This window comes from Astyanax mexicanus, chromosome 25 (assembly GCF_023375975.1).
Source record: "Astyanax mexicanus isolate ESR-SI-001 chromosome 25, AstMex3_surface, whole genome shotgun sequence".
Taxonomy (NCBI): Eukaryota; Metazoa; Chordata; class Actinopteri; order Characiformes; family Acestrorhamphidae; genus Astyanax; species Astyanax mexicanus.
In genome coordinates this window covers 7,521,573-7,545,239 of record NC_064432.1, presented here as the reverse complement: position 1 = coordinate 7,545,239, position 23,667 = coordinate 7,521,573, and the positions used below count along the sequence as shown (strand labels likewise).

Sequence of the window (23,667 nt, the reverse complement as noted above, 5' to 3'; positions counted from 1 at the left end):
CTTGTTCCTGTTTAAATGTTTTTTTTGCAAACAGCTTAAAGTTTGTGAATTCTGCTAATAAACGTATTTAGCAAGTGAAGTGACGAGTTTGATTTCGACTGCAACTGCAATTAAAGCAAAATTTTGGTAGCGATTTTAGGTGTCTCGTGCCGATGATACACTCCCACTCTGAACTGGAACGCTGCTCCTGCACTATGGAACTTTGGTGAAGCTGAATGAAACCAGTAACAGTTCTCCCATAATGCCATAATGTTGTTTATTTAGAACTGTAACTATTTGTAGTCACTTATAATGCACAGCTTATTCCAACTAAAAAAGGTTTTAGCATAGTTTTTCATCTTAAATACAACACCACATACTTTTGCATATTTCGAAAACAATGCAAAACTATTGAGATTTGCTACCAAACATCAGACTGGATCTCAGTCTCAGTCTATGACTTATATCCTTGGTTTTATTGCTGCAGGTATGTGTTCGTACATCCTCTCGAGGTGAACCGGCAGATGTTTAGAAATCGCCGAAGCTAAAGCAGAAAAAAAAATGACAAAAGAGACAAAAGAGAGAGACATAAAAAATCATAAAAAAAGATTCTGAAAGGTTATGTTTAAACTACAGGAAATGACAGATGTGTCTCCAACAGTGATTGTGGTAGGAAATGAAAGAGGACGCGAGGGATGTGACTCACTCGTCCTTCGCTACGGGGGTGTTGTAGCTTTGGAACAGCGGCTGAACGAAGAGGCCGAGAGTTCCAGTCACACACACCAGGATAAATACCCAGAGGAACAAGCGGTCGATCACCATCGCGACGTACTTCCAGTCCTCGATGATCTACAAACACACATAAACACATAAAAACAGTTATTAGAACTGAAAAAACACGCCGACAGATGACACCATTCTCACTAGCTTTCTTGTGCATAAGCTTCAGAAGAGGCTACCTCGTATGACAGTGGCATGGAGCAGAGTTGATGTTGAAAATATATGATCCTGTCTTATTTTATTCTCTAACATTTTTTTTTACACAAACAATTGAAATATTTTAATACTTATAACAGACGATGGGACATTCTCGTAATTGGATCATTGTAAAGAGAGTGTTTTGTGCTGTTTGCTGGAGTTTTGGACAAAGGCGTTACAGATGTCTGTGTATCGCCTGATTAAACGGTGTGAAAGACTACAGCAGCAGTGAAACTGTGTAGAATATATGGAATAATGTACGGAAAATATACAGGCTTAAAAATAAAGAATTAAACACAACTAGCACTGTCTCAGAATGGTTTTGCACATTATGTGATTTCCACTTCCACTTCTAAGTAAGTGCCTCTAGGCTGTTTCCTGTTTTTGCTAGATGGTTGCTATGGTATTTCAACTGCTATCCAATGTGTTAAAAAGTATTTATGAGGTAGAATATATAATGGCCTGACCTGGTTGCTAGGCAGTTGCTACGGAATTTTAAGTGGTTGCTACAAATTTCAAGTGGTTGCCTCAGCATTGTCAAATAGTGGCTTTTATACTGTTTATATCAATATTGGAATTATATTGTATTGACATGTATTGACATGTACTTGAATTTCTTTTTTTATTGTATTTGAGAGCATCAGTTGTAAAGTAGTGAAGAGGTAGAGTTACAGGTATACAGAGAATAGCTCCATTTGCATAATGCTCTAATCCAGATTATGGCAAGAACTTTGAAAGTACCCTATAAGTGCAGCCGCAAAGATCATCAAAAACGTAATAGTGAAACTGGCACTAATCAGGACCACCCCAGAAAAGAAAGACCAAGAGTTACCTCTGTTGCACAAGATAAGTTCAATAGAGTTACCAGCCTCAGAAAGCAGAAGTTAAGCTTTTTTTTTTTGTATTTTGGTTCGTTTAAGACTTTTAAGTTACTACATGATTCCTTATGTGTTCTTTCTTAGTCTGGCTGACTTCAATATTCATTTACAATGTAGGAAAAATTCAAAACATTAAATGTGAAGATTTCTCTATTTGTCCTTTTGACTGGTAATGTAAATTTGCCATGTGATACAGCTCTAGTTGGGTGTTTTTAATATACAATTAATGCAACATCGCAATAATTGCAATTCTACTGCAATACAGAAATCATACATCCAATTAAAAAGCTGAACATCAAGCCCAAATCGCACCAAATCAGATTAAAACATCCAGAATTCGATTCAAAATCTTGAAACTACATGTCTACGACAAATAATTATTATTATACAACATTTCAGAGATACCAGGACAGGTAAGGACAGTAAAGATAAGCTGAATTTGTGACAAAATGTACTCCAAATATCTGTAAATAAATTACAAACAAACTAATTCCTTAGTGGAACTGCACCGCCCCCAGGCCTACATTACAGTTCATAAACACAGAACTTGGCAAGAAAGCCTTATTTTTTTTCTGTGCTTTGGTGTGTGCTGTCTAGAGGTATTACTGGTGTTTGGAAGCGTTTGTGTTTATACTAAGCCCACTAGTTGCCCATTAGTGACAGAATTTTAGAAGATCTGTTCCATAGAAGACATGAAATTGTCTATTTGTTTATTCCAACTCATTATAGCATATGCTTACTTAATTAATATGTTCTGTTACTGCTTTTATTTCATTTTTTCAATGGTTTTTGGCACTGGGGAGCTGAATTCCAACATGGAATGTGACATTCTGAAGCCGAGCATGATCCCCTACCTCCAGGAACTGGTGCACATAGCAGTTTTCCAACACAATAAAGGTGATGCACTGGGCAATATGTCTCCAGACCTAAAGCTAAACCTAAATTGAGTGTGGGGCATCCTCAAACGAAAAGTATAGGAGAACAAGGTGTGTAGCATCCCCCAGCTACTTAATGTCATGATGGAAGGGTGGAAAAGGATTCTAAGTAGCAACCAGAGCTGCTCTGGTGAACTCCATACCCAAGATAGTTAGGGCAAATCTGGGAAAATAATGGTGGCCACATGAAATATTGACAATTTGGCCATTTAGACATTTAGAGGTGAACTAGAGGTGAGCTTACTCTTGCATCCACAGTTAATCCTGTTGGATGTGGTTTGTCCTTCTTGGTGATATGCTGACATTACCCTAGATACCGTGGCTTGTGCACCAACAATTTGTCCTCTTTTGAACTCTGGTATGTCACACATAATGTTGTGTGCATTGCAATATTTGGAGCAAAACTGTGCTCTTACCCTCCTAATTAAATATTTACACTCTGCTCTTACTGGTGCAATGTGCATTTACTGAATATTGGACTAGGCTGCTCCAATTTAGCCATGAAACCTCCCACACTAAAATGACAGGTGTTTCAGTTTTATTGTCCAACCCCTGTATTATGCAAAAATGGCTATATAATCAGTCAATATTCAAGAGTCAGCAACACTCTTTCAATGAGTTGATAGCCTTCCTCAACAGTTTCTTACCCCTTCATCATCATCTTCGATCTTCATGTGTTCGGCGATGAAGCGTACACCCTCAATGGCCTCGTCCACTTCAGGGTCACGTCTGAGCCTGACCCTCTGCCTAAACTCCGACCCCTCTGGAAGCTCGCCCAACCTCCAGGCTCTTCCAGGGTCCTCACCAAGGACGTATGTGTCACCGTCCTGTGGACTGCTGGAAAATGACTTGTGCTGATGCTTCTTCCTGAACTTTTCCCGTACGTTGGAACTTCCAGGCCGCCGCATGAGTAAAAAGACAGGCAGCCGACGCAGAAAGACTCGCTTGACCCACTCGGGCATGCGGTGAGTGGACGGCGAGCGGTGGTGTACGTTGAGGACGCAGACACTTGTGACGATGGAGAAAGTGACCAGTACCATGGTGAACATCAGATACTTCCCAATCAATGGAACAGCCAGTGAAGTCGGAGGTACAATCTTGGAAATTAGCAACAAAAACACAGTGAGCGCAAGCAGAACAGAGATGCAAAGTGTCACCTTCTCACCACAGTCTGACGGCAGATAGAACACCAGGATGGCCAGCGAGGTGATCAGCACACAGGGGATGATGAGGTTGATGGTGTAGAAGAGCGGCTTGCGCTTGATGACAAAGTCGTACGTCACGTCCATGTATGTAAGATCGTTGGGGTCTTCGTTCTTGCGGCCAGGCAGCGAGACGATGTCCCATTCACCACTGGGCGTGTAGTCGTCTCGGCTGGCGAAGTCCGAGGTCAGCACGAGGTCCAGCTCGGTGCGGTCGTATGTCCACGAGCGGAACTTGAGCGTGCAGTTCTGCTGGTCAAAGGGGAAATTTCGAACCTCGATGGCACAGGCGCTCCTGTAGATGGCTGGAGGGAGCCAGAAGATGTCACCTGTGTTGGCGACAATGGCATTGCTGTAGAAGGAGACCTCGTACACGCCGTCTGCACTGAGAGAGAGAAAGAGACAATCAAACAAACCTGCACTTTTTCCAATTGATTAGGAAGACTATGACAGAGATGATTAGTTGGTTTTAAAAACAGGACTTTTCAAATGCAGATTATATTTTCTGTAGTAAATCATAAAAAGATCAGAATGTGTGGATCAGATATTACGGCAAAAAGTTTAAGGACTGGCATCTATTTTCTGTTATCTTATTTGGATTGTCAAGTATGTAGAGCAAATTTTGTGTGGGTTTTTTGCCAGTCCCATTTCCACACCCTGGGTTGTCAGATTTAGAACACAACTGCAGGCAAACAGTATGGAGGAGAAATGTTTAAAGATCAAGGTAAATGATCTTTAAACATGGTTTAGCAGAAGCAGCATTAGGTTCTACACAGCTTCACAAATCTTGGCAATCACCTAAAAAGTTCTTTGACCAGAAGAGGTAAAATGAGATTAATACTGGCTGCAACTAGTGTGACAAAAATATTGGACAGAAACTAAACATTATTCTCTATATCATGTAGTAACTCCGGAGTGTCTACTTTAAGAGCTGTTAAAACCATGGACTGTGGAGACCTCAGACTGTTGAGACCTTAGACTGTTGAGTGCCTGGACTGTTAAGGCCACAGTCTGTTGAGACTCTGCATTGTTGAGACCTCAGACTGTTAAGGCCACGGACTGTTGAGACTCCGGACTGTGGAGACCTTGGCCTGTTAAGACCCTAGACTGTTGAGACCTCGAACCATTGAGACCATGGACTGTTGAGACCCCAGACTGTTGAGACCCTGGCTGTTGAGACCCTGGACTGTTAAGACCATGGATTGTTGAGCAACTGAAGTTCATCAAAGTACATCAAGCAAGAATGTAAAACAATTCCACATACAAAGCTTTAACAATTAGTGTCCTCAGTTCCCAAACACATATTGAGTGTTGTTAAAAGGAAAGCTAATGGAACAACATTAAATATCTTGGTTTTGTAGTGTATTAAATTGAATATAGGTTGAAAAGGATTTGCAAAAACATTGTATTCTGTTTTTATTTGTTTTATAAAATGTCCCAAATTCATTGGAATTGGGGTTGTATACTGAAGAAGCTCTATAGACTCCATACATTTAATATGACCTTGGGTGAACCCAAAATACAGCACACTCCAAATACAGATATTTCAAATTTCAGATCAGGATAATCCATACTGCGCAATAGATCACAGAGAATGTGTGCGTTACACGTGCCAGCAATCTCACCCTGTGTCTGATTAATATGCATTCATTAACCAATCACTAATCCACTTCTATTTCCGGCCCTCAGAAGACGATCATATACAGTGTTTCAATTAAAATTAGCAGTGAAACGGAGCGTTTATTTTAGCGAGGGATTACACGGACCGTGATTGTCTGTAAAGCATCCCGAAACGCCTCTTAAGCGAATTAAAACATCATCACACGCCGTAATCACTTCTTACTTGATCCAGCTGAGTATAATATACGCTTCCATTTCCCCATTTCCCCTCTGCGGCCTTCAGGTTTCTAGTTCTTGAACTTTATTGTACTTGAAATCAAGACTCTGCTGCCTCCAGAAACCTGTTCCATTAAACATACCTTACAGTAGCTTAAGAAAATATTCATACCCTTTGAACTTTTTCCTATTTTGCCACCTTACAGCCACAAGTGTAACTGTATTTTGTTGAAATATATTAAGAAGTGATAGACCAACACAACATAGGACATAATTGTTAAGTGGAAAGGAAATTATACATGTTTTTCTACATTTTAAGCAAATAAAAGTCAGAAAAAAAGTGTTCCATACCCCCAAATCAAATCTAGTGCAATTAAATGCCTTCAGAAGTCAGTTCATTGGGTTAATAGAGTCCAACAATGTGTAATCTAGTTCCAGTATAAATATAAACTCCTGTTCTCTGAAGGCCTCAGTGGTTTGTTAGAGAACTCTAGTGAACAAACAGCATCATGAAGACCAACGAACTCAACACACAGGTCAGAGATAAAGTTGTGGAGATAAAGTTTAAAGCATGGTTAGGTTCTAAAAAAACATATCCCATGCTTTAAGCATCCCAACATGCCAACCCTACCAAGACATGAACGTCCACCCAAACTGTACAGTTAGAGCAAGGAAAGAACTGGTCAGAAAAGAAAGCAGCAGCCAAGAGGACCATGGTCACTCTGAAGGAGCTGCAGAAATCCACAACTCAGGCAGGAGATCCATCCCACCCACTACACAGCTTCTTCAGCCTGCTGCCATCAGGGAGGAGACTGAGGAGTCTCGGGGAGAGGACCAGCAGACTGCGAGACAGCCCCATCCATCAGGCTGTGAGGATGCTGAACTCTCTTCCTGCTCTATCCCAATCCTGCAATACTCTATCCCAATACAGTACTGAAACTCTGCACTACAATACACAAAGTACTGGTCCCTTCCAAATGGACTTTCACTACACACCCAATACCTGCACTACTGATATACTTGCACTGTCAATACTCACTTTAATTCCCCAAAAACTGTGAACTTTAAGAACTTTATGCACTCATTCACTTTACCAGCCTTCAGCTATATAACATATTTGCACTACTGTATAGTCATTCCATCCCAATCACCATCAATATTGCACTATTGTCTTACGTATGTTCATTGTGTCTTGTTGTATTATACATATAGTGTCTCCCACTCTTTTATATTACATATATATATATTTCTTTTTTTACTTTTATTCATATATCTATTTCTCCCCCACACTACTGCACCTTGTTTCTGTCTCATGTATGTCTATTTGTGTCCCTGCTGTATTGTACCCATAGTGTCTCCCATTCTCTTTTATTATATCTATCATCTGTACTTGCTGTAAAATTGGGAAGGAGTGTAACGTAATTTCAATTCTCTGCATGTAGTGTACATATGCAGTATTGACAATAAAACTACTTGACTTGATTCTTTCTGTTGGTGTATCACTTAAATACATTTCAATTAAATATATTCATGTTTGTGTTTGTATTATAATAAAATGTGAAGAAGTTCAAGAGGTATAAATACTTCTATAAGCCAATTTACCTTATTTCTGTACTCTATAAAAAACAAAGTGACCTAAATCATACGTTTATGTAAAATGCATGAGCTATACCATTTGTCATACAGCTCTGCGTATGGGATCGCTCTAAAAAAGCCCAAATGACCTGACAGAGTAGCAACATGGTGAGGCGGCTGCTTTCTCGCTTTTGGCAACTCCGTGGCATAATTAGTCAGTCTTTTGGAACACTGACAGCCTGCTTGGAGTATTGTGTTTCAAGCGAAAAAAAAAAAAAACAGAAAAACATCCACAGCGTGTGGAGTCTAAAATCCCCCAAAGATTAGGAGGCTTATGCCGTTAATACCCAGCAAACAATCAAAACAAAGTGATATATAATATTCTACCTAAAGCACCCTGTTTTATTTAAAAGGTTTCTTTTTCTCCTAAAAGTCTACTGATATAGGCACACTCTCAATAATATTACATCGTTCTTTGACAAAACATATCAATTAGGACATGTATTATTTGAACAATAATGACATGTAACAATTTAGGGAGGACAATAGAGGAGTATGTCTTATTTAACCCCCAGAACTTTAGTTTAGTTTGCTCTAAAGGGCTCCCTGAGGCCTTCAGAAAGTTTGAAATATTGTAGTTGCAGATAAATCTGGGAAGGTCTGTTCAAAAACTAAATCTGACAAAAGGTGGACCATGCAACATGACAATGACTCAGAATATTCCAGTAAATCCACAAACTTCAAAAAGAAATGGCATGTTCTGGACAGACAAGTCAAAACCTGGATCTTAATCCAGCAAGAATTTCGTCTCAAGTCAGACACTGGTAGATGGTTTTGAAATTTCCTAATTGAAGGTGGGCCATGCAACATGACGATGACCCAGAATATTCCATCAAATCCACCAAGGAATAACTAAAAAGAAAGAAATGGTGAGTTCTGGAGGGACACATCATAATATTGGTCTTAATCCAGAAAGAATTCTGCATGGAGAAGTAGGAAAAACCTTCTCCCTGTGAAAGCAAGACACAGGTAGATGGTATTGAAATTTCCTAATTGAAGGTGGGCCACGCAACATGACAATGACCCAGAACATTCCAGCAAATCCACCAAGGAATAGCTCAAAAGAAAGAAATGGTGAGTTCTAGGAAAGAAGTAAGAAAAACCTTCTCCCTATTAAATCATGTTTTTGGAATCTCCTAATTGAGGGGGGTTATTTGGTTGAATGTGTTTACTTATATTATCTCCATCTTTCTGTATTGTTCAATTAAGTATCTAATATCTATATGTTTAAAGGTTTAGAGGTTTAATACACAGATTTTCTTTTATTTATTTTGTCTCCAAAACTAATTCAAAAAGTACTAAAGAGCTACAGCCCATCATTTCAGAGAACACAGTTCTACAATGGCTTTACAGCTCAATACTGGAGGGCTGTATAACCTGTGTAGTCCTTGAGTTCAAAGTCCTACTATACTGTCAATACTTCTTCCCTACAGTGACTAGACAAGCTGTATTAGTGTTGAAAATGATGAGTTTCTTTGATTTTACCAAATTGAAAACCTCTGGAATATAATCAAGAGGAAGATGGATGATCACAAGCCATCAAACCAAACTGAACTGCTTGATTTTTTGCACCAGGAGTAAAGCAGCATAAAGTTATCCAAAAGCAGTGTGTAAGACTGGTGGAGGAGAACATCTGAAGATGCATCTGAACGCTCTGCATCTTTTTTGTTGTTGTTATTTCAGCCATTTCTCATTTTCTGCAAATAAAAGCTCTAAATGACAATATTTTTGTTTGGAAATTGGGAGAAATGTTGTCTGTAGTTTATAGAATAAAACAATAGTGTTCACTTTACTCAAACAAAAACCTATAAATAGCAAAATCAGAGAAACTGATTCAGAAACTGAAGTTCTCTCTTAATGTATCAGCAAACCGTGCAACTTAAAATAAAGTTAAATATACGTATTTGCAACAACTGGCAACAAATGTAGAGTGTGAGGAGCAGCAGCAGCTGCGGCATACTTGTTGTAGAGGACTATATCAGGCAGCCAGATGTGGTGGGAGGGGATTCTGAGTTTTTTGATGCCGTCATATTCATCTGGGTCCCACACTAGTCTGTAGTCGTTCCACTCCTACAAGGGACAGCGAGAGAACAAAAAAACAAGGGATGAGGAACACAAACAGTTTTTTATTTTTTATTTTATCTGCTAAGAACAGCTGCTTAGAAATTATTCTGAGTTGAAAATTGACTGTAATCATTTAGTCAGAATGAGGATTAGAAAACATAAAGTACATCATATTGCCAGAAGTGTTTGTTTGTTTGCTTTTACATGCATATGAACTTGACTGGCATCCCTTTATCAATCCTTTAATAGGGTTTAATATGATGATGTCTGCCCAAACTTTGCAGCAATAATGGCTTCAACTCTTCGGGGAAGGCTTTCCACAAGGTTTAGGAGTGTGTTTATAGGAAATTTCGAACCCTGGTTCTTCCAGAAGTCCATTTGTGAAGTCAAACACTGATGTTGCATGAGAAGGCCTGGCTCTATTTAATTCCAAAGGTGACCTATCAAGTTCTCCCGTGCAAAACTGGCTCATCCCTGTGTTTAATGATCTTGTTTTGTCATACTAGAAAAGGAAGTGACCATAAAGTTGAAAAAAAGCATGAAATAGTCCAAAATCTCTTGGTGTGGTGCATTAAAGCATTAAACGTTCTAATAATCCCCCCTCTACCAAACTTTACACTTGGCACATTTCAGTAAGACAAATTCTCTTTTCTTGGGTTTTTCAAAACCCAGATTTATCCACTCAATTCCACTCAATCCATTCTCAATTCAGAGAACACGTCTCACACTGCTCTAGAGTCCAGTGGATTTCCATTGTGCTTTGTGATGGAAAAGCCATGGAAGCCAATTCCATGAAGCTCTCTCTATGCACTGTTCTTGAGCTAATCTGAAGGCCACAGACGTTTGGAGGTCTGCAGTGATTGAACCTTGGTGTACTATGTATTATAGTGTATCATGACTAAATTTATTAGGTCACACTTTACTTGGATGGTCCATTTTATGGCCTTGTTGATGCTTAACTGACATTCAACTAACACTGAATTGAATGTCCATTAAATTGAAATTGAACCCTATGTTGAATGTAAATGATTGAAAATAGAACCTAACCCTACACCTAACCCTAACCTTAACCCTTAATCAACCATAAAATCAAAACCCTACATCTAACCCTAACCTTAACCCTTAATCAACCATAAAATCAAAACCCTACATCTAACCCTTACCGTAACCTTAACCTAAACTTAAAATCTAACCCTAAACCCAATCCTAAAATATTAAGATAAGCGGTTGGATTAGAGTTGAATGTAGGGTTTTATTCAATAGAGAATCATTTACTTTCACCTTTTAGTTTATTTGCATTTAATAGACATGTAGTTGAATGTTAGTTGAATTTCAGTTGAGCATCAAAGAAGCCATCAAATGGACCATCCAAGTAAAGTGTTATGGGGGCTGCAAAATCTCTACAAAATATCACACACACTGAATCCATCCATTCTTTTATGCTTTTTCAGGTAGGTGTGTAGGCACCCCTTGTGCCTCTTAATATCCTAGTATTGGGGACATTGACCTTCCAAACTCAACAGAAAATGGACTCATCAGTACACTGGTTGTCCTTCTTTACAGCATTTTGGACCACTGCACACCAGAAGCACACTACAAATGTGGTTCTAGTCGAAGTGTCTCTCGTTTTTATTCTTGCACATTTTTCCTGCTTCAAAAAATCAACCTCAGCACATCAACTGTTCACTTGCTACCCAATTTATATTCATCTCTTGACAGGAGCCATCGAAAACAGATAATCAATGTTATCCACTTCACCTGACGGTTTGTTTAATGTGAAGGATGATTGGTGCATATGTTTAGGAGAACCTCAGGGGGGGATAAAAGTTTATGATGCATAAGGATTATGAATTGTAGAGCTTGAGTACTTTATAATATTGATTTTAATCCCCAAAGTAATATGAAATAATCAGTATATGGTATTTTTCGCACTATAAGGCGCAATTAAAATCCTTTAATTTTCCCAAAAATGGACAGTAGCTTATAGTTGGGTGCACCTTATGTATGAATTCTACCATGAATTCTGCTGTAAGGAGCAGTAAAGCCACTCCGAGTTCCAGTGAGGTTTTTCAGCAGCATTAGCATTAGCCGCTAACCACACTAAGTTGAGTATATCAGCCTGTAGCCTGCATGCTTACTGTGTTAAAACAAGCTATGTGGGACTAAACGCTATATAATATCGCCTTGGTTTACCAAAACTCTCTCAGGGTTCCTCAGTGTAGCTCTGTCGGGCGCCACTAGCCGCTAACCGTGGCTAGCGCTAGCAGTTAGCTGCTAATGATAATATTGCTGCACCCAGCCTTATTTTAAATCTGGAAATCTAAGCTTACTGTAAATAAACGGAGGTTTATTCTATCTTTACTCACCCAAATAAACCGTTTTCAGGAGAGAAGTAGGAAAACATGGCAAACATGACCCCTGTTCCTTACTAGTGTTGCACAATGCTCCTTATATTCTGGTGCGCCTTATGCATAAAAAAAAAAATAGACCAGAAAATAGACGTTTATAGTGATGGTTGATAGTGCACCTTATAATCCGATACACCATATAGTAAGAAAAAAAAAATATATATATTTTTTTTTCCTAGTTCAGAACCTCTGTTTTTGATGTTTGTAAAAAAAAAAAGTGTTCATAATTACATTTTTCCTGAAAACGAAGGCGCTTTCTGTGTCTGTTTGTGTGTGTATATATGTGTGTGTGTGTAGTAACATGTTGATGTGGCAGGGTGTCAGCGAGCTGCAGGGGGGAAGTCTCACCTGCGTGAGCCACACGTTAGTCGTCATGATCTGCTCCCGTTCGTTCTGCGCGGGGGTGAGAACAGCAGGACAGGATTAGGAGAGTGTGTTTAGCACTCAAGTGTAGTGTGTAATGTAATGTGTGTGTGTGTGTGTGTGTGTGTGTGTGTGTGTACAGCACTCACAACACTGATGAGCTGAGCCAAGGACACTTTGATGCCGATGGTGACCTGCTGGCTCTTATTGACCGCGGGCCTAATCAGTTTATTGTAGCGCTCTGGACCCAACAGAAACTCCACCAGCCGCTCCTCAGCGTCTGCCTGTAGAGAACCTGACGAACACACACACACACACACACAGAGGTCAAAGGTCACACACTGTGAGGTCAGACCGATTGATATTTCGATCAATAAAATTGGTCTACCGTGTTAGCGGGGAACAGTCGGCTCTCTGTTGCAATTACGGTTCAGCTGCTGCTATACTCAAAACGAGCTGTTTAACCACCTACTGAATGTGATCTGCTCTGTAGCTCCACCATGTTCACCATTTCAAATCACCTCTGTCTGTATAAAATGCACAAGTATTTTCGTCAGTGTGCACATATACAGTATGCCTACCCAATATTGCCAGTGTCTATAATATAACACTGGCTAAAACACAACTCACAACCTCACAGTTGGCAAGGTTTTCTTTTCGTGAATGAGGTTCCTGGTTTTCTAGTCGACATCTTTGTTGAATGAGTCTGAAATATTCTACTTTAACATCATCACTCCACAATCAGTGATTCTTAATCCACTGTGGTACAGGTACCACTGGTGGTACTCAATGAATCTATGGTGGTACACCAGATGACCATACCAAAAAACTCTATAATGTTACATTTGTTTGTTTTTAGTTTTAGTTTTTTACCTATTAGAACCTCTACAGTCCCCTCAAAAGTCCCAAAAGTACTGGAAAAGTGAGGTCAAACTCATTATTTCTGCTGTAGACTGAAAACACTTGGGTTTGACATTAAAAGAGAAAAATGAGACAAAAGACCAACATTTCAGCTTTTATTTCCAGGTTTTTACTTCTGGATCTGATTTACAGCGCTTTCTGTCTGAACCCACACATTGTTCTTATGAGCGGACACACTTAATATTTAGTTGCAAATCCTTGGTTTGCAGTAACTACATCACATTTGTGACCCACTGACATCACTATCCTTCTGCATTGTTCTTCTGTGATGCTTTTCCAGGCTACAGTGTGTTTTGAGTAACCAACTTGCTGCATGAAGAAGGATCTTCAAATCTTTCTTTAACTTGATAGACAAAATGTTTTTGTAGACTTCTTTCCATCCCAGAAGACGCCATGCAAGCTCAAGCCATGACACTACCTCCACTGTGTTTCACAGATAAGCTAGTTTATTTAAAATCATGAGCAGAGCCTTTCTTTTTCCAGACTTATGCTTTTCCATCACATTGGTAAAGGTTTATATATGTCTCATTAGTCTATAATCAGTCCACAGGCTGTAGTCTCTGTACTTCCTGGTAAATTCCAGCCTGGTCTTCCTATTCTTATTGGTAATTAGTGGTTTCCATCTTCCGCCGAAGCCTCTGTACTTTTGTTCATGAAGTCTTCAGCAAAAAGCAGATTGCGATTCCTTCACTCCTGCTCTCTGGAATTGGTTTATCGGAAACAATGTTTCTGTTTCTGTCATCAACTGCTGTGGTTTTCCTTGGTCTACCTGTTCATTACTTGTTACTCAGTACACCAGTGACGACTTTCTTCTTCAGGACATTTCAAATGGTTCTACTGGCTATGAACAAAATTGGTTCTAGCAATGGTTCTGATTGATTTTCCATCTTCTTTTAGCTTTACAGTTGCTCAACTTTTTACCCACAGACTCTCATAGCTCTCTGGTTTTCATGTTGGTTACTCCTCTATAACTATAATATAAATAAATGTTCAGTAAGCACAGGCAAAACCCAAATCTGAAAATGAGGGTAGACAATGATTTCCAGTACTTTTGTTTATAAGAAAATTGCTCTTACTGGTGCAATAATGTGCAATTAATAAAGACTGACCACCAAGCTGGTCCAATTTAGCCATAAAACTTCCCACACTAAAATGACTGGTGTTTCAGTTTCATTGTCCAACCCCTGTTTTAATACTTTTACTTGCTTATTTGCAGTTGCAAAGTTTTCTGAGCTGGGGTAGTGTTGTTAAAGTCTATTCTAAACTAAATATTACATTTTATCCCCCCAAAAAACTCTTTTGTCTTTCTAAATCTGAAGGTGAATGTCCAGAAAAGGCCAACGTGTCACCTGACCTGCATGTGGTCAGTATCTGCAGGAAAGGTGAAAACACAAACATGTCAGAGTGATTTCATACCGCACCCCACGCCTTCACATCTCATCAGCTGCACACAGAGCGCCAGAAAAACTTCAACCACCCCAACGCCAAGATAAAAAAAACACACACACACTGCAACACACACACACCAGTCCACCCCCACTGCCTGAGTGTGTGTGAGAGAGAGACAAGATTGTGTCTGACTTTGCCCGTTCTCTGTGAACATGATGCTCTGACATACACCTAGTCTTTGTCACGGATCCAAGATAATGCCACATCCAATCGCAATGATCCGTTACATTATGCTGACACACACACACAAACACACACACACACACACACACACTCAAACACACAGCCAGATGAGCCACAATAACTCTATTACACATTAGTAATTTCTGAATGCGTGTCCCCTGCAGCAATTCAGGGCTCAGATCTGCTTCATATCACTCTCCCTCCCTCTCTTTCTGTGTGTATGAGTGTGTGTGTGTAAGTGTGTGTGTGTGTGAGTGTGTGTGTGTAAGTGTGTGTGTCTCTGCACCCTGACCTTGGTTTGAGTGCCACTCAAAAAGAAATAAAGCTAAAACACTATTACAGTAGCAGACAGATAAACTTCAATTTACCCTAAATCCCCTTATTTTACCCCAAATGTAGCTCTACCAGGATTTAGGCCCAATCCCATTTCTCTTTTATACCCCCATCTCTTGTACTCAAGTGTAATCCTTCCCCTTAAAAACAGAATTAGAAGACGAAAAGGTGAAATCCTCCACCCTATTAATTGGGACAAGAATTGGGAACCCGACAGATACAAAAATAGCCATGGAGCGCTAAAGTTCAGCAACCTAACTGCTGCTTAACCTGCTTGGGGGCAGGTGGTACAGCAATTTATTATTATTGTTTATTATTTAATTCCTCTGTGATGGGTAGCTTTTATTATCTTTTATTTTAACTGGAAATTTACCTAGCTAGCTAATGGCTATAAAACATTGAAACTACACATTAAACTATGGTAATGTAGTTGTTGTTATATTTCACACTATAAGGTGTACTTAAAATCCTTTAATTTTCCCAAAAATCGTCATTGCGCCTTAGGTATGAATTTTACCAGTCAGGTATTAAGGAGCAGTAAAGCCACTCCGCTAAAGTACAGCGTTATAAGGTAGTTTCAGCAACGTTTTTCTCCAGCACCGAGGCTTGAGCATCATTAGCATTAGCCGCTAACCGCGCTAAGCGCTAGCTCTTTCGCCGTTCAGAGGAGAGTATATCGGACTGTAGTCTGCGTGTAATCAAGCTACATGGAACAAACTATTCTTAAATAGTGCCCTGGCTTACCGGAGCACTCAGGGTTCCTCAGTGTAGCGCTGTCAGGCGGCATTTACTAGCGCTAAGCGCTGCTAACCATAGCTAGCGTTGCTTATAGTGCGAAACATACAGTAAGATACACTAAGAAAATACAGTAAAAATACACTAAATTTCAGTGATTCTGAGCCCTTTGTTTTGAGTGTGCCTCTGAAAAATGTCAGTTTGAAATCCAAATATCCCTAACACCCCCCCCCCCCCTCCCCACACACAATTTGTTTATTTATCTGTTTATCGTGTAAAGTCAATATAAGGCTTGATACCTGTCTGGTAGAATCCAGCTGGCAGACGTAGATGTTATGGTTCAATCAACGTTGAATCATGTTGATTCAACATCAAAATTTCCGCGTTAGCACAACCATTGAACATTAAATGTTGATTCAACGTAAAATTTTCAATGTTAGCACAACCATTGAACATTAAAAGTTGATTCAACGTTGTTTCAACATTGAAACTACAACATACATTACTTTAGTCATATTTCAACCACATTTCAACATTGAAGGTCGGTTGTGTGCCAGCTGGGAAGTTATTGAACTTGCCTTGCACTTGTTTGTGTACAGCCTGGCAACCAGAGTGAGCTTCACGTCTGTGGAGGAGTGGGCTGAGCATACAACTCACATATGCCCGTCATAATATTTTGTTTCTGAAAAAAAAGTGTGTCCTGCCACTTTTGACTCATCTTGCTATTGTGACACTGTTAGCAAGATGATATATTGCAAAGGTTTAAATAAACATTTAGAAGAGAACTGTAATAGTATAAAAACACACTATGACTATGACTTGCTTGCATGTGCAGAGCAATAAAGCTTCAGTTAAACCTTCATTCCTCATGCAGTCTGTAAAATGCTCATAAGTCATATTTAGCTCATGTTTTTCCTAGCGCTTTGTTTCTGCATGACTTTGCGTGATGTGTTGTTTGTTGTTCTTTAAAACACAGTCGTCTGTCTGGCCTTTCGGTACCTGGCTCCCCAGTGTGGCCTATGCAAGTTGCTTTTAGTGAGCATGTCTTCCTCAGCTATGACTCATCCTATCCCAGGAAATGAAGGTTAAATTAACTGGATATGCTTCCTTTTTTAAACCCTCTTAGGCCCCCCATGGAGTGACCTAACTGAATTTGATGAATTATTTCTTACCCATAGCTCACCCGTGCCATTCAAAGCATCTGTGTGGGTTAATACATTTATTTTGCCTCGAAGATCCTTCACAGATAACAGGTTTACTGAAGAAACTGGTTAAGCTCTTGCAGAAATCTCCGAATACCTCAATGGGTTTCATCAAAGACTATACTTCAGCTCCAGATCGTGAATGAATCATGTTATTTAGAATTTTTGAGTCCTAAAGCATCTTTGTGGGGTCCTAGAATAACATATAGGCCAAGAGGTCATAAGGTTAGAAACAACCATCGGTTTTAAATTATTCAATATTCAATTAGTCACTCAGTGACCTGGATGAAGCACAATTCATTTGGCAAAGGAAAAAAGTATAAAAATAATAATTTCAGTTTTTCAAAGCCCTAAGCAAGGTTTTTTATAAGCAGCCCCTTCTGCATGAACTTGTTGAACCAAAGTATGAACATTTTACACAATTGACATAGAAGTAACACAATACAGGAAGTAGACAAATCATGCACCTAACAACTGAAGATATGCGTAGGGCTCTACTAGCATGTATTATTATCTACCCAACTAACCACAACCACAAAAAACTGATACTGACTCAACAAGAATCCAGAAGCACAGCATACCACTATGTTTATGGTTCAATGCCTCAACTGCCAAGTATTTAGACGTACAGAGAAAATTACCGTATGTTTAGACTATAAGGCACACTTAAAATCCTTAGTGCTCCTTATAATCTGTATGAATTCTACCAGTCAGGATGTAAGGAGCAGTAAAGCCACTCCACTGAAGTGGCGTGTTATAAGGGAGTTTCAGTGAGGTTTCTCCAGTATTAGCATTAGCCGCTAACCGCAGCACTAGCTCTTGTGCCACTCAGAGGCGAGTATATCGGATTATAGCCTGTATGTTTTCCATGTAAAAACAAGCTACATGGGAAGAACAGCTAGCTAATAGGGTTCCTCTGTGTAACACTGTCGGACGGCATTTACTAGCACTAAGCGCTGCTAACCGTAGGTTAACTGCACAAAAATACCGGAAATATAAGCTTACTGTAAGTAGGCTTAAGCGAAGCGCTTTACTCACCCAAATAATCCATTTTCAGAAGAAAAATCTGTGTAGATTAACATCCTTGAGTTTGATTTTGTTAACCTAGGCGCCCAGAGCAGCAAGATCTGCTTGAATTAGAAGGGAAACATGGTGACACCCTTGTTCCTTACTGTTGTCGCTTAAAATGCACCTTATAATCCGGTGCGCCTTATGTATGAAAATAAACCAGAAAATAGACATTCATTGATAGTGGCGCCTTATAACACTGTGTGCTTTATAGTCTGTAAAATATGGTAACCAATACTATGACTAGTACAAAGGTATTCTAAGAACAAACACAACAAACACACTCCTTAGTCTTCCTTTAACCATATTAATTAACAACCAACCTCAAGAGAGCATAGAGAAGAAGATTAATTAAGAAGCAGGACAGCAGGAAAACATGATCTTCTAGGAAGGGATGAGGTCAGCTGACTACCTGAATATACTGAAGGTCGTTATTTCATCAATGGATTTTTTCCATATTCCAAGATGACAATGCAGACCTGATTGAGACCCCCATGAGAATTTTCGGAATGTACTGGAGATGACTTTGGGGAAAAAATTATGCAACTGTGGACAGAAATAAATGTTGTGACATTGCAGAAGCTTGTGGAAATGATGCCACAGCAAATACGTCCTGTAATGAAATCTAAATGTGGCCCGAGAAAATACTAGAGCGTGTGACGTTCTGCAATGTATTTTTGCCATGATGTTTAAATGTAAATATGTAATCGGTTGTGATCGGGCACTTTTTTGAGACACAGATGAAGTTGAGTTTAAACTGTTAAACTGAGTTAGCCTATTATCTCTTTCCCATTACGCTGACTAATCATTGTATTCCTAATATTACACATATTGCAATAGCAAAACTCATCACGATTCTACAAATTTTGTCAAATTGCCCACCCCAAGGCAGAAAGTGCCAATAAACGTAAGTACGGTACCCAATGTGTTTCAAAAGCACAATTTTTGCAAAACCTAGGGACAAGAAAAAACAGCAATCGTGTTATACTGACACATTTACTTGTTTGCAACCAATTTTTAGCCATCTCAACCTAATGTACACTGATGAAACTCATTGAAACATTCATTCAATATGTACAGCTCTGGAAAAAAATAAGAGAGCACTTAAAAATGATGAGTTTCTTTGATTTTACCAAAGGTTTTGAAAACCTCTGGAATATAATCAAGAGGAAGATGGATGATCACAAGCCATCAAACCACCAAGCTGAACTGCTTGATTTTTTGCACCAGGAGTGTAAAGTATAAAGTTATCCAAAAGCAGTGTGTAAGACTGGTGGAGGAGGGGAACATGACGCCAAGATGCATGAAAACTGTGATTAAAAACCAACCAGGGTTATTCCACCAAATATTGATTTCTGAACTCTTAAAAGTTTATGAATATGAACTTCAGCCATTTCTCATTTTTCTGCAAATAAATGCTCTAAATGACAATATATTTATTTGGAATTTGGGAGAAATGTTGTCCGTAGTTTATAGAATAAATCAACAATGTTAATTTTACTCAACATACTTTTACTCACTTTAAACATAAACCTAATCAGAGAAACTGATTCAGAAACTGAAGTGCTCTCTTAATTTCTTTCAGAGCTGTATATACTGGGTGGTCTCTCTTAGTTATTTTCCCTCACCCCCACACAAGAACAAAAAAATGCCCCATCAGGCGTATTCCTTGGGCGCATAGTCCACAAAAAAAGACCCAAACATTCAACCCAACCCATCTCACCCTCCCTTTCTTTCCACCGCACACACACAGACGTACACACCAACACAAACACACACACACTCTTACTGCTGTCACTGCTGCTCTTTAGCTTACTCAATTCCACTTACATAAACAGAAAACACACACACACACACATAGATCAGATCTGGTTGAGCAGGCCCCTGCAGTAGCCCTAGGCTCTGGGATAACAAGATTTGAGAACCAAACTAACATCTTGTTCTGTTCCGTCTCAGCCCAGTTCTGCCAGACTGGTCTTTATATTACAGTCTTAAACCAGTGAGACACACAGTGCCGTCCCTATGGGGTTCATATGAGGACAAACACAACAGTTGATAATTATAATTAACGAGTAAATAAGGCTTAGGGAATACTCTTACCAAGAGCGACATCCAAAGCTAGTTTGTAGAGACCAGCATCAGGAGATACACCAGCTTTGATAATGTTTAGAACCCTAGGAATCATTTTTATCTTAAGTTTAGGAACTCTTCCAAAAGATGAGTCTTCAGTCTGCGTTCAAAGACCGCAAGTGACTCCACTGTTCCAACACCCAATGGAAGTTTGTTCCACCACCTTGGTCGTAGGACAGAGAAGAGTCAGGATGTTTCTGTTTTTTGTGGGTCTTGAGTGATGTTGAATCAAGCCGAGCCATACTGGAAGCTCTAAGAGCTCTTGGTGCCAATCTGGCTTTGACCATTGCCATTAAATAGGAAGGAGATGGCTAATTTTGGCTTTGTTGGCCAGTGGCAGGGTGTTAAATCTGATGTGGGCAGCAATGGGAAACTAGTGGAGGGAACGCCACATGACTAAATTCAGAATTAGCTGCATTGGCTTGGCAGCATGCAGTGGAGGACCAGCTAGAATAGAATTGCAGTAGTCAAGTTTTGAAATGACAAGAGACTGCATAAGCACTTAAGTCACTTCCTGAGAGAGAAATGGTCAAATTCTTTGGATGTTATACAGGAGAAATCTGCATTACCGGGTCAGATTTGCACCTTGCCTCTTAAACAGAATGGAAACTGACACACTGATTGGTTTATTTCATATCACGCCCAAAACACACCCATGATTAATTAAGATAATTAGTAAATCTTTTGCACATTTTGAGCTGTGCAAAGCATAATTTTGGCTCCCTCATGATACCAAAGACACACCGACACGCCCTAAATCCAGCTGCAATTGGCTGCTGTGCTTTAGATCACTAATATGTGTAAAGAACTGTTGGCAACCAAGTGTAGTTGCGTCCCTAAAATCACTCCAACTAAGAACATCAGCTGCATTTCTTGGTTCTTTATAGAGTCTTTCACTATGGAACAACCTTCTATGAGGTCGCCACTGACTGTTGTATGAATGGGATTTCTCACAACATTAATCATGGTGCCCATTTATGGAAAAAGTCACCTCCTTCAACAAAAAGAGCCAATAAACTTCCTGCTTGTTTAGGAAAGTTTTGAGTCAACTATTACAAACTAGTAATATACAATACAATACAATACAATAATTGGTTAGATTGTATCAGTGTTGTAAAATACGTTGTTCAAATAGTAATTAGGCTTTTAGTTTTAGTTTTATTATGGTCCCCAATGAAACCCCAATGATAGAAGGCTGCCAAGATGCCAAGATGGCCGCTGAGTGAACTGACTTTCCTGAAAAGACTTGGTCGGATGCAGCCTAATCTTTGGAACGCAGCTCGAGATTAAGAGAGAGCAAGAAAAAGGCGACATAGCTATGCCCAGTTACGAATTACCCACTAAGACGATAAGATATACACTGTATCACAAATTTTTGTGATTGTGATTGTTTCAGATTTGAGTAGCTCTGTGATTTTCCATTTTGCACTGAAATGTGGGATAATTATGTCCATTGTAATGACACTTTGTTGAAAATCAGACCACTTCTGAGCTTGTATTTTAAGGAATTTGAGTATACTTCATTTTGATTGTTTTATCTGTACTGCAAACAACATGCTCAAAAATGAGTTAGTAGTAGTAAATAATATGCAATTGGATGCACCCTTAATCAGCACGATAAGAGAAAGAGAAGCCAGACATGACGTGGAAAAAGTGGAGCAAAAATGGAGCAGAGATTTTTGCAGATAGCAGCAGAAAGAAAGAAAAATTGGGGGAGAAATTGGGATCAGGAGGAGAAAGAAGGGAAAGCAAGATAGGACAGAGGGAGCAAAAGAGGATGGAGGTAAAAAAAAAAGATTGCAGGTGAGCATAAAATGAATGACAAAAGCTTAAGAGAGGATAATCATGGGTGGTTAAGAGACATAAAGATTTTTATCGACATCAGCAGAAAAGCGAGAGAAAATGAAATGAAGAGTGGAGGAAGGAAGAGAGTGAAGAAGTGGAAAAAAGAGGGACAGCTAAAGAGAGAGGGGGTTGATATAGTCAACAGATCAGGGGAGAAATCAATAGAAAAGAGAGGAAGCAGATTGAAGAGGATGACAGAAAGAGAAAGACAGTAAGCAGATAGAGACAAAAGCAGAGAAAGACAGTAAGCAGATAGAGACAAGATAGAGAACGAGAGAGCAGAGAGAATCCCTAAAAAAAAACAAAAGAGATGTGAAGGTAAGATAAAGACAGAAGTAAAAAGCTAGAGTTTTACATACTATAGAAAAAGGGAGAACAGAAAAGAGGACAGAAAAGAGGGAAATGAGTTTTAAATGAGAAAACAGTCAAAAACAATAATAAAAAGAGGAAAACTGAAACAAAAAATAAATATTAAAAAAATAAAAATATAAAAGATTGAGACAAAGACAGACAAAGAGTGGAATGGAAAAAGAAACAACCAAGGTGGGAGGTTAAGAGAGTTTTATAGGCATCAGCGGAAAAAGAGAAAATTGAAAAAAGGGGATGGGAAAAAGAAAGAAAGAAAGAGAGACCGTGGAAAGAAAGAAAGAAAGAAAGATAAAGTCATTACTACTTAAAAAAGCAAAACAAACAGAAAAGAAGATATGAGAAGGTTTAATAAAGACATAGAGACAAACCAGAGTTTAAAAGGCAACGTCAAAAAAGGAGAGAGAAAATATAAATGAGAGAAAGATATTTTAAAAAAGACAATATATTTAAAAGGAACAGCAGAAATAAAGAGAAATCTAGAAAACAGAATAGAGAGAGAGAGAGCGAGAGAGAGAGAGAGAGAAAAAGAGAGACTTTGGCAGAGTGAGAGAAAAAGGGAGGAGAGACATTTAATCAACCCATTAAAACTCTCTCTCTCTCTCTCACACCCCTGGCTAATGCTAACTTACTGCTAGCCTACACACCCCCAACTCCACACCTCTGAAGAACCCGGTTACTCACTGTCAGTCTGAAGAACCAGCAGAACCAGCAGACTCAACCACCTCACGGCCATCTCCCAGTCAAGGTCCCGTCCCTCTCCCCCTCTTTACTCCTCTTTTTCCTCCTTTTACACTCTTTTCCTCTGCGGGTATGAGGGGAAAAGTTCTCCTCGCCGTGTTGGTAAAGCTGTTGGAGTTGGTTAAAACCGTTAAGTTAAAAAAACAACAACAGCGAGCGTGCTGCGTTTGAAAAAAGACGCGGGAAAACTGCCGCCGCGTGAATGGGCTGCTTATTCCCGGGCTTTTCTGTAAATCCTCTCAGATTAATGCTCCATAAACAGAGTATTACACTGTAAAAGAGAGAGAGAGAAAAAGAGATAGAGAGATGTAGAGAGAGAGAAAGAAAGAGAGAGCACTTCGTTTTCGTGTCCGTGGGGCTCTTCTGCCCCGTGACGTGCCGTCAGACTCGCGGCTCGCGCCAAAAAACAATCGCGC

At 39.4% G+C, this 23,667-nt stretch overlaps 1 protein-coding gene across 2 annotated transcripts; it reads right to left on the bottom strand.

The window, feature by feature from the left end:
• Positions 1-239: 239 nt before the first annotated feature.
• chrnb5a (cholinergic receptor, nicotinic, beta 5a) lies at positions 240-23,644 on the bottom strand. 2 transcript variants are annotated; one of them, XM_022681756.2, is made up of 7 exons: positions 23,195-23,641; positions 12,428-12,573; positions 12,264-12,308; positions 9,404-9,513; positions 3,418-4,357; positions 686-828; positions 240-523 (listed from the first exon to the last, which is right to left on the bottom strand). In XM_022681756.2, the coding sequence occupies exons 1-7, from the start codon at positions 23,244-23,246 to the stop codon at positions 508-510; spliced, it is 1,452 nt and encodes a 483-aa protein (XP_022537477.1). In that variant the 5' UTR covers positions 23,247-23,641; the 3' UTR covers positions 240-507. The 2 variants fall into 2 exon arrangements, with proteins under 2 accessions (XP_022537477.1, XP_022537478.1); XM_022681757.2 differs by lacking the exon at positions 12,264-12,308 and having other exon boundaries at positions 23,195-23,644.
• Positions 23,645-23,667: the final 23 nt, after the last annotated feature.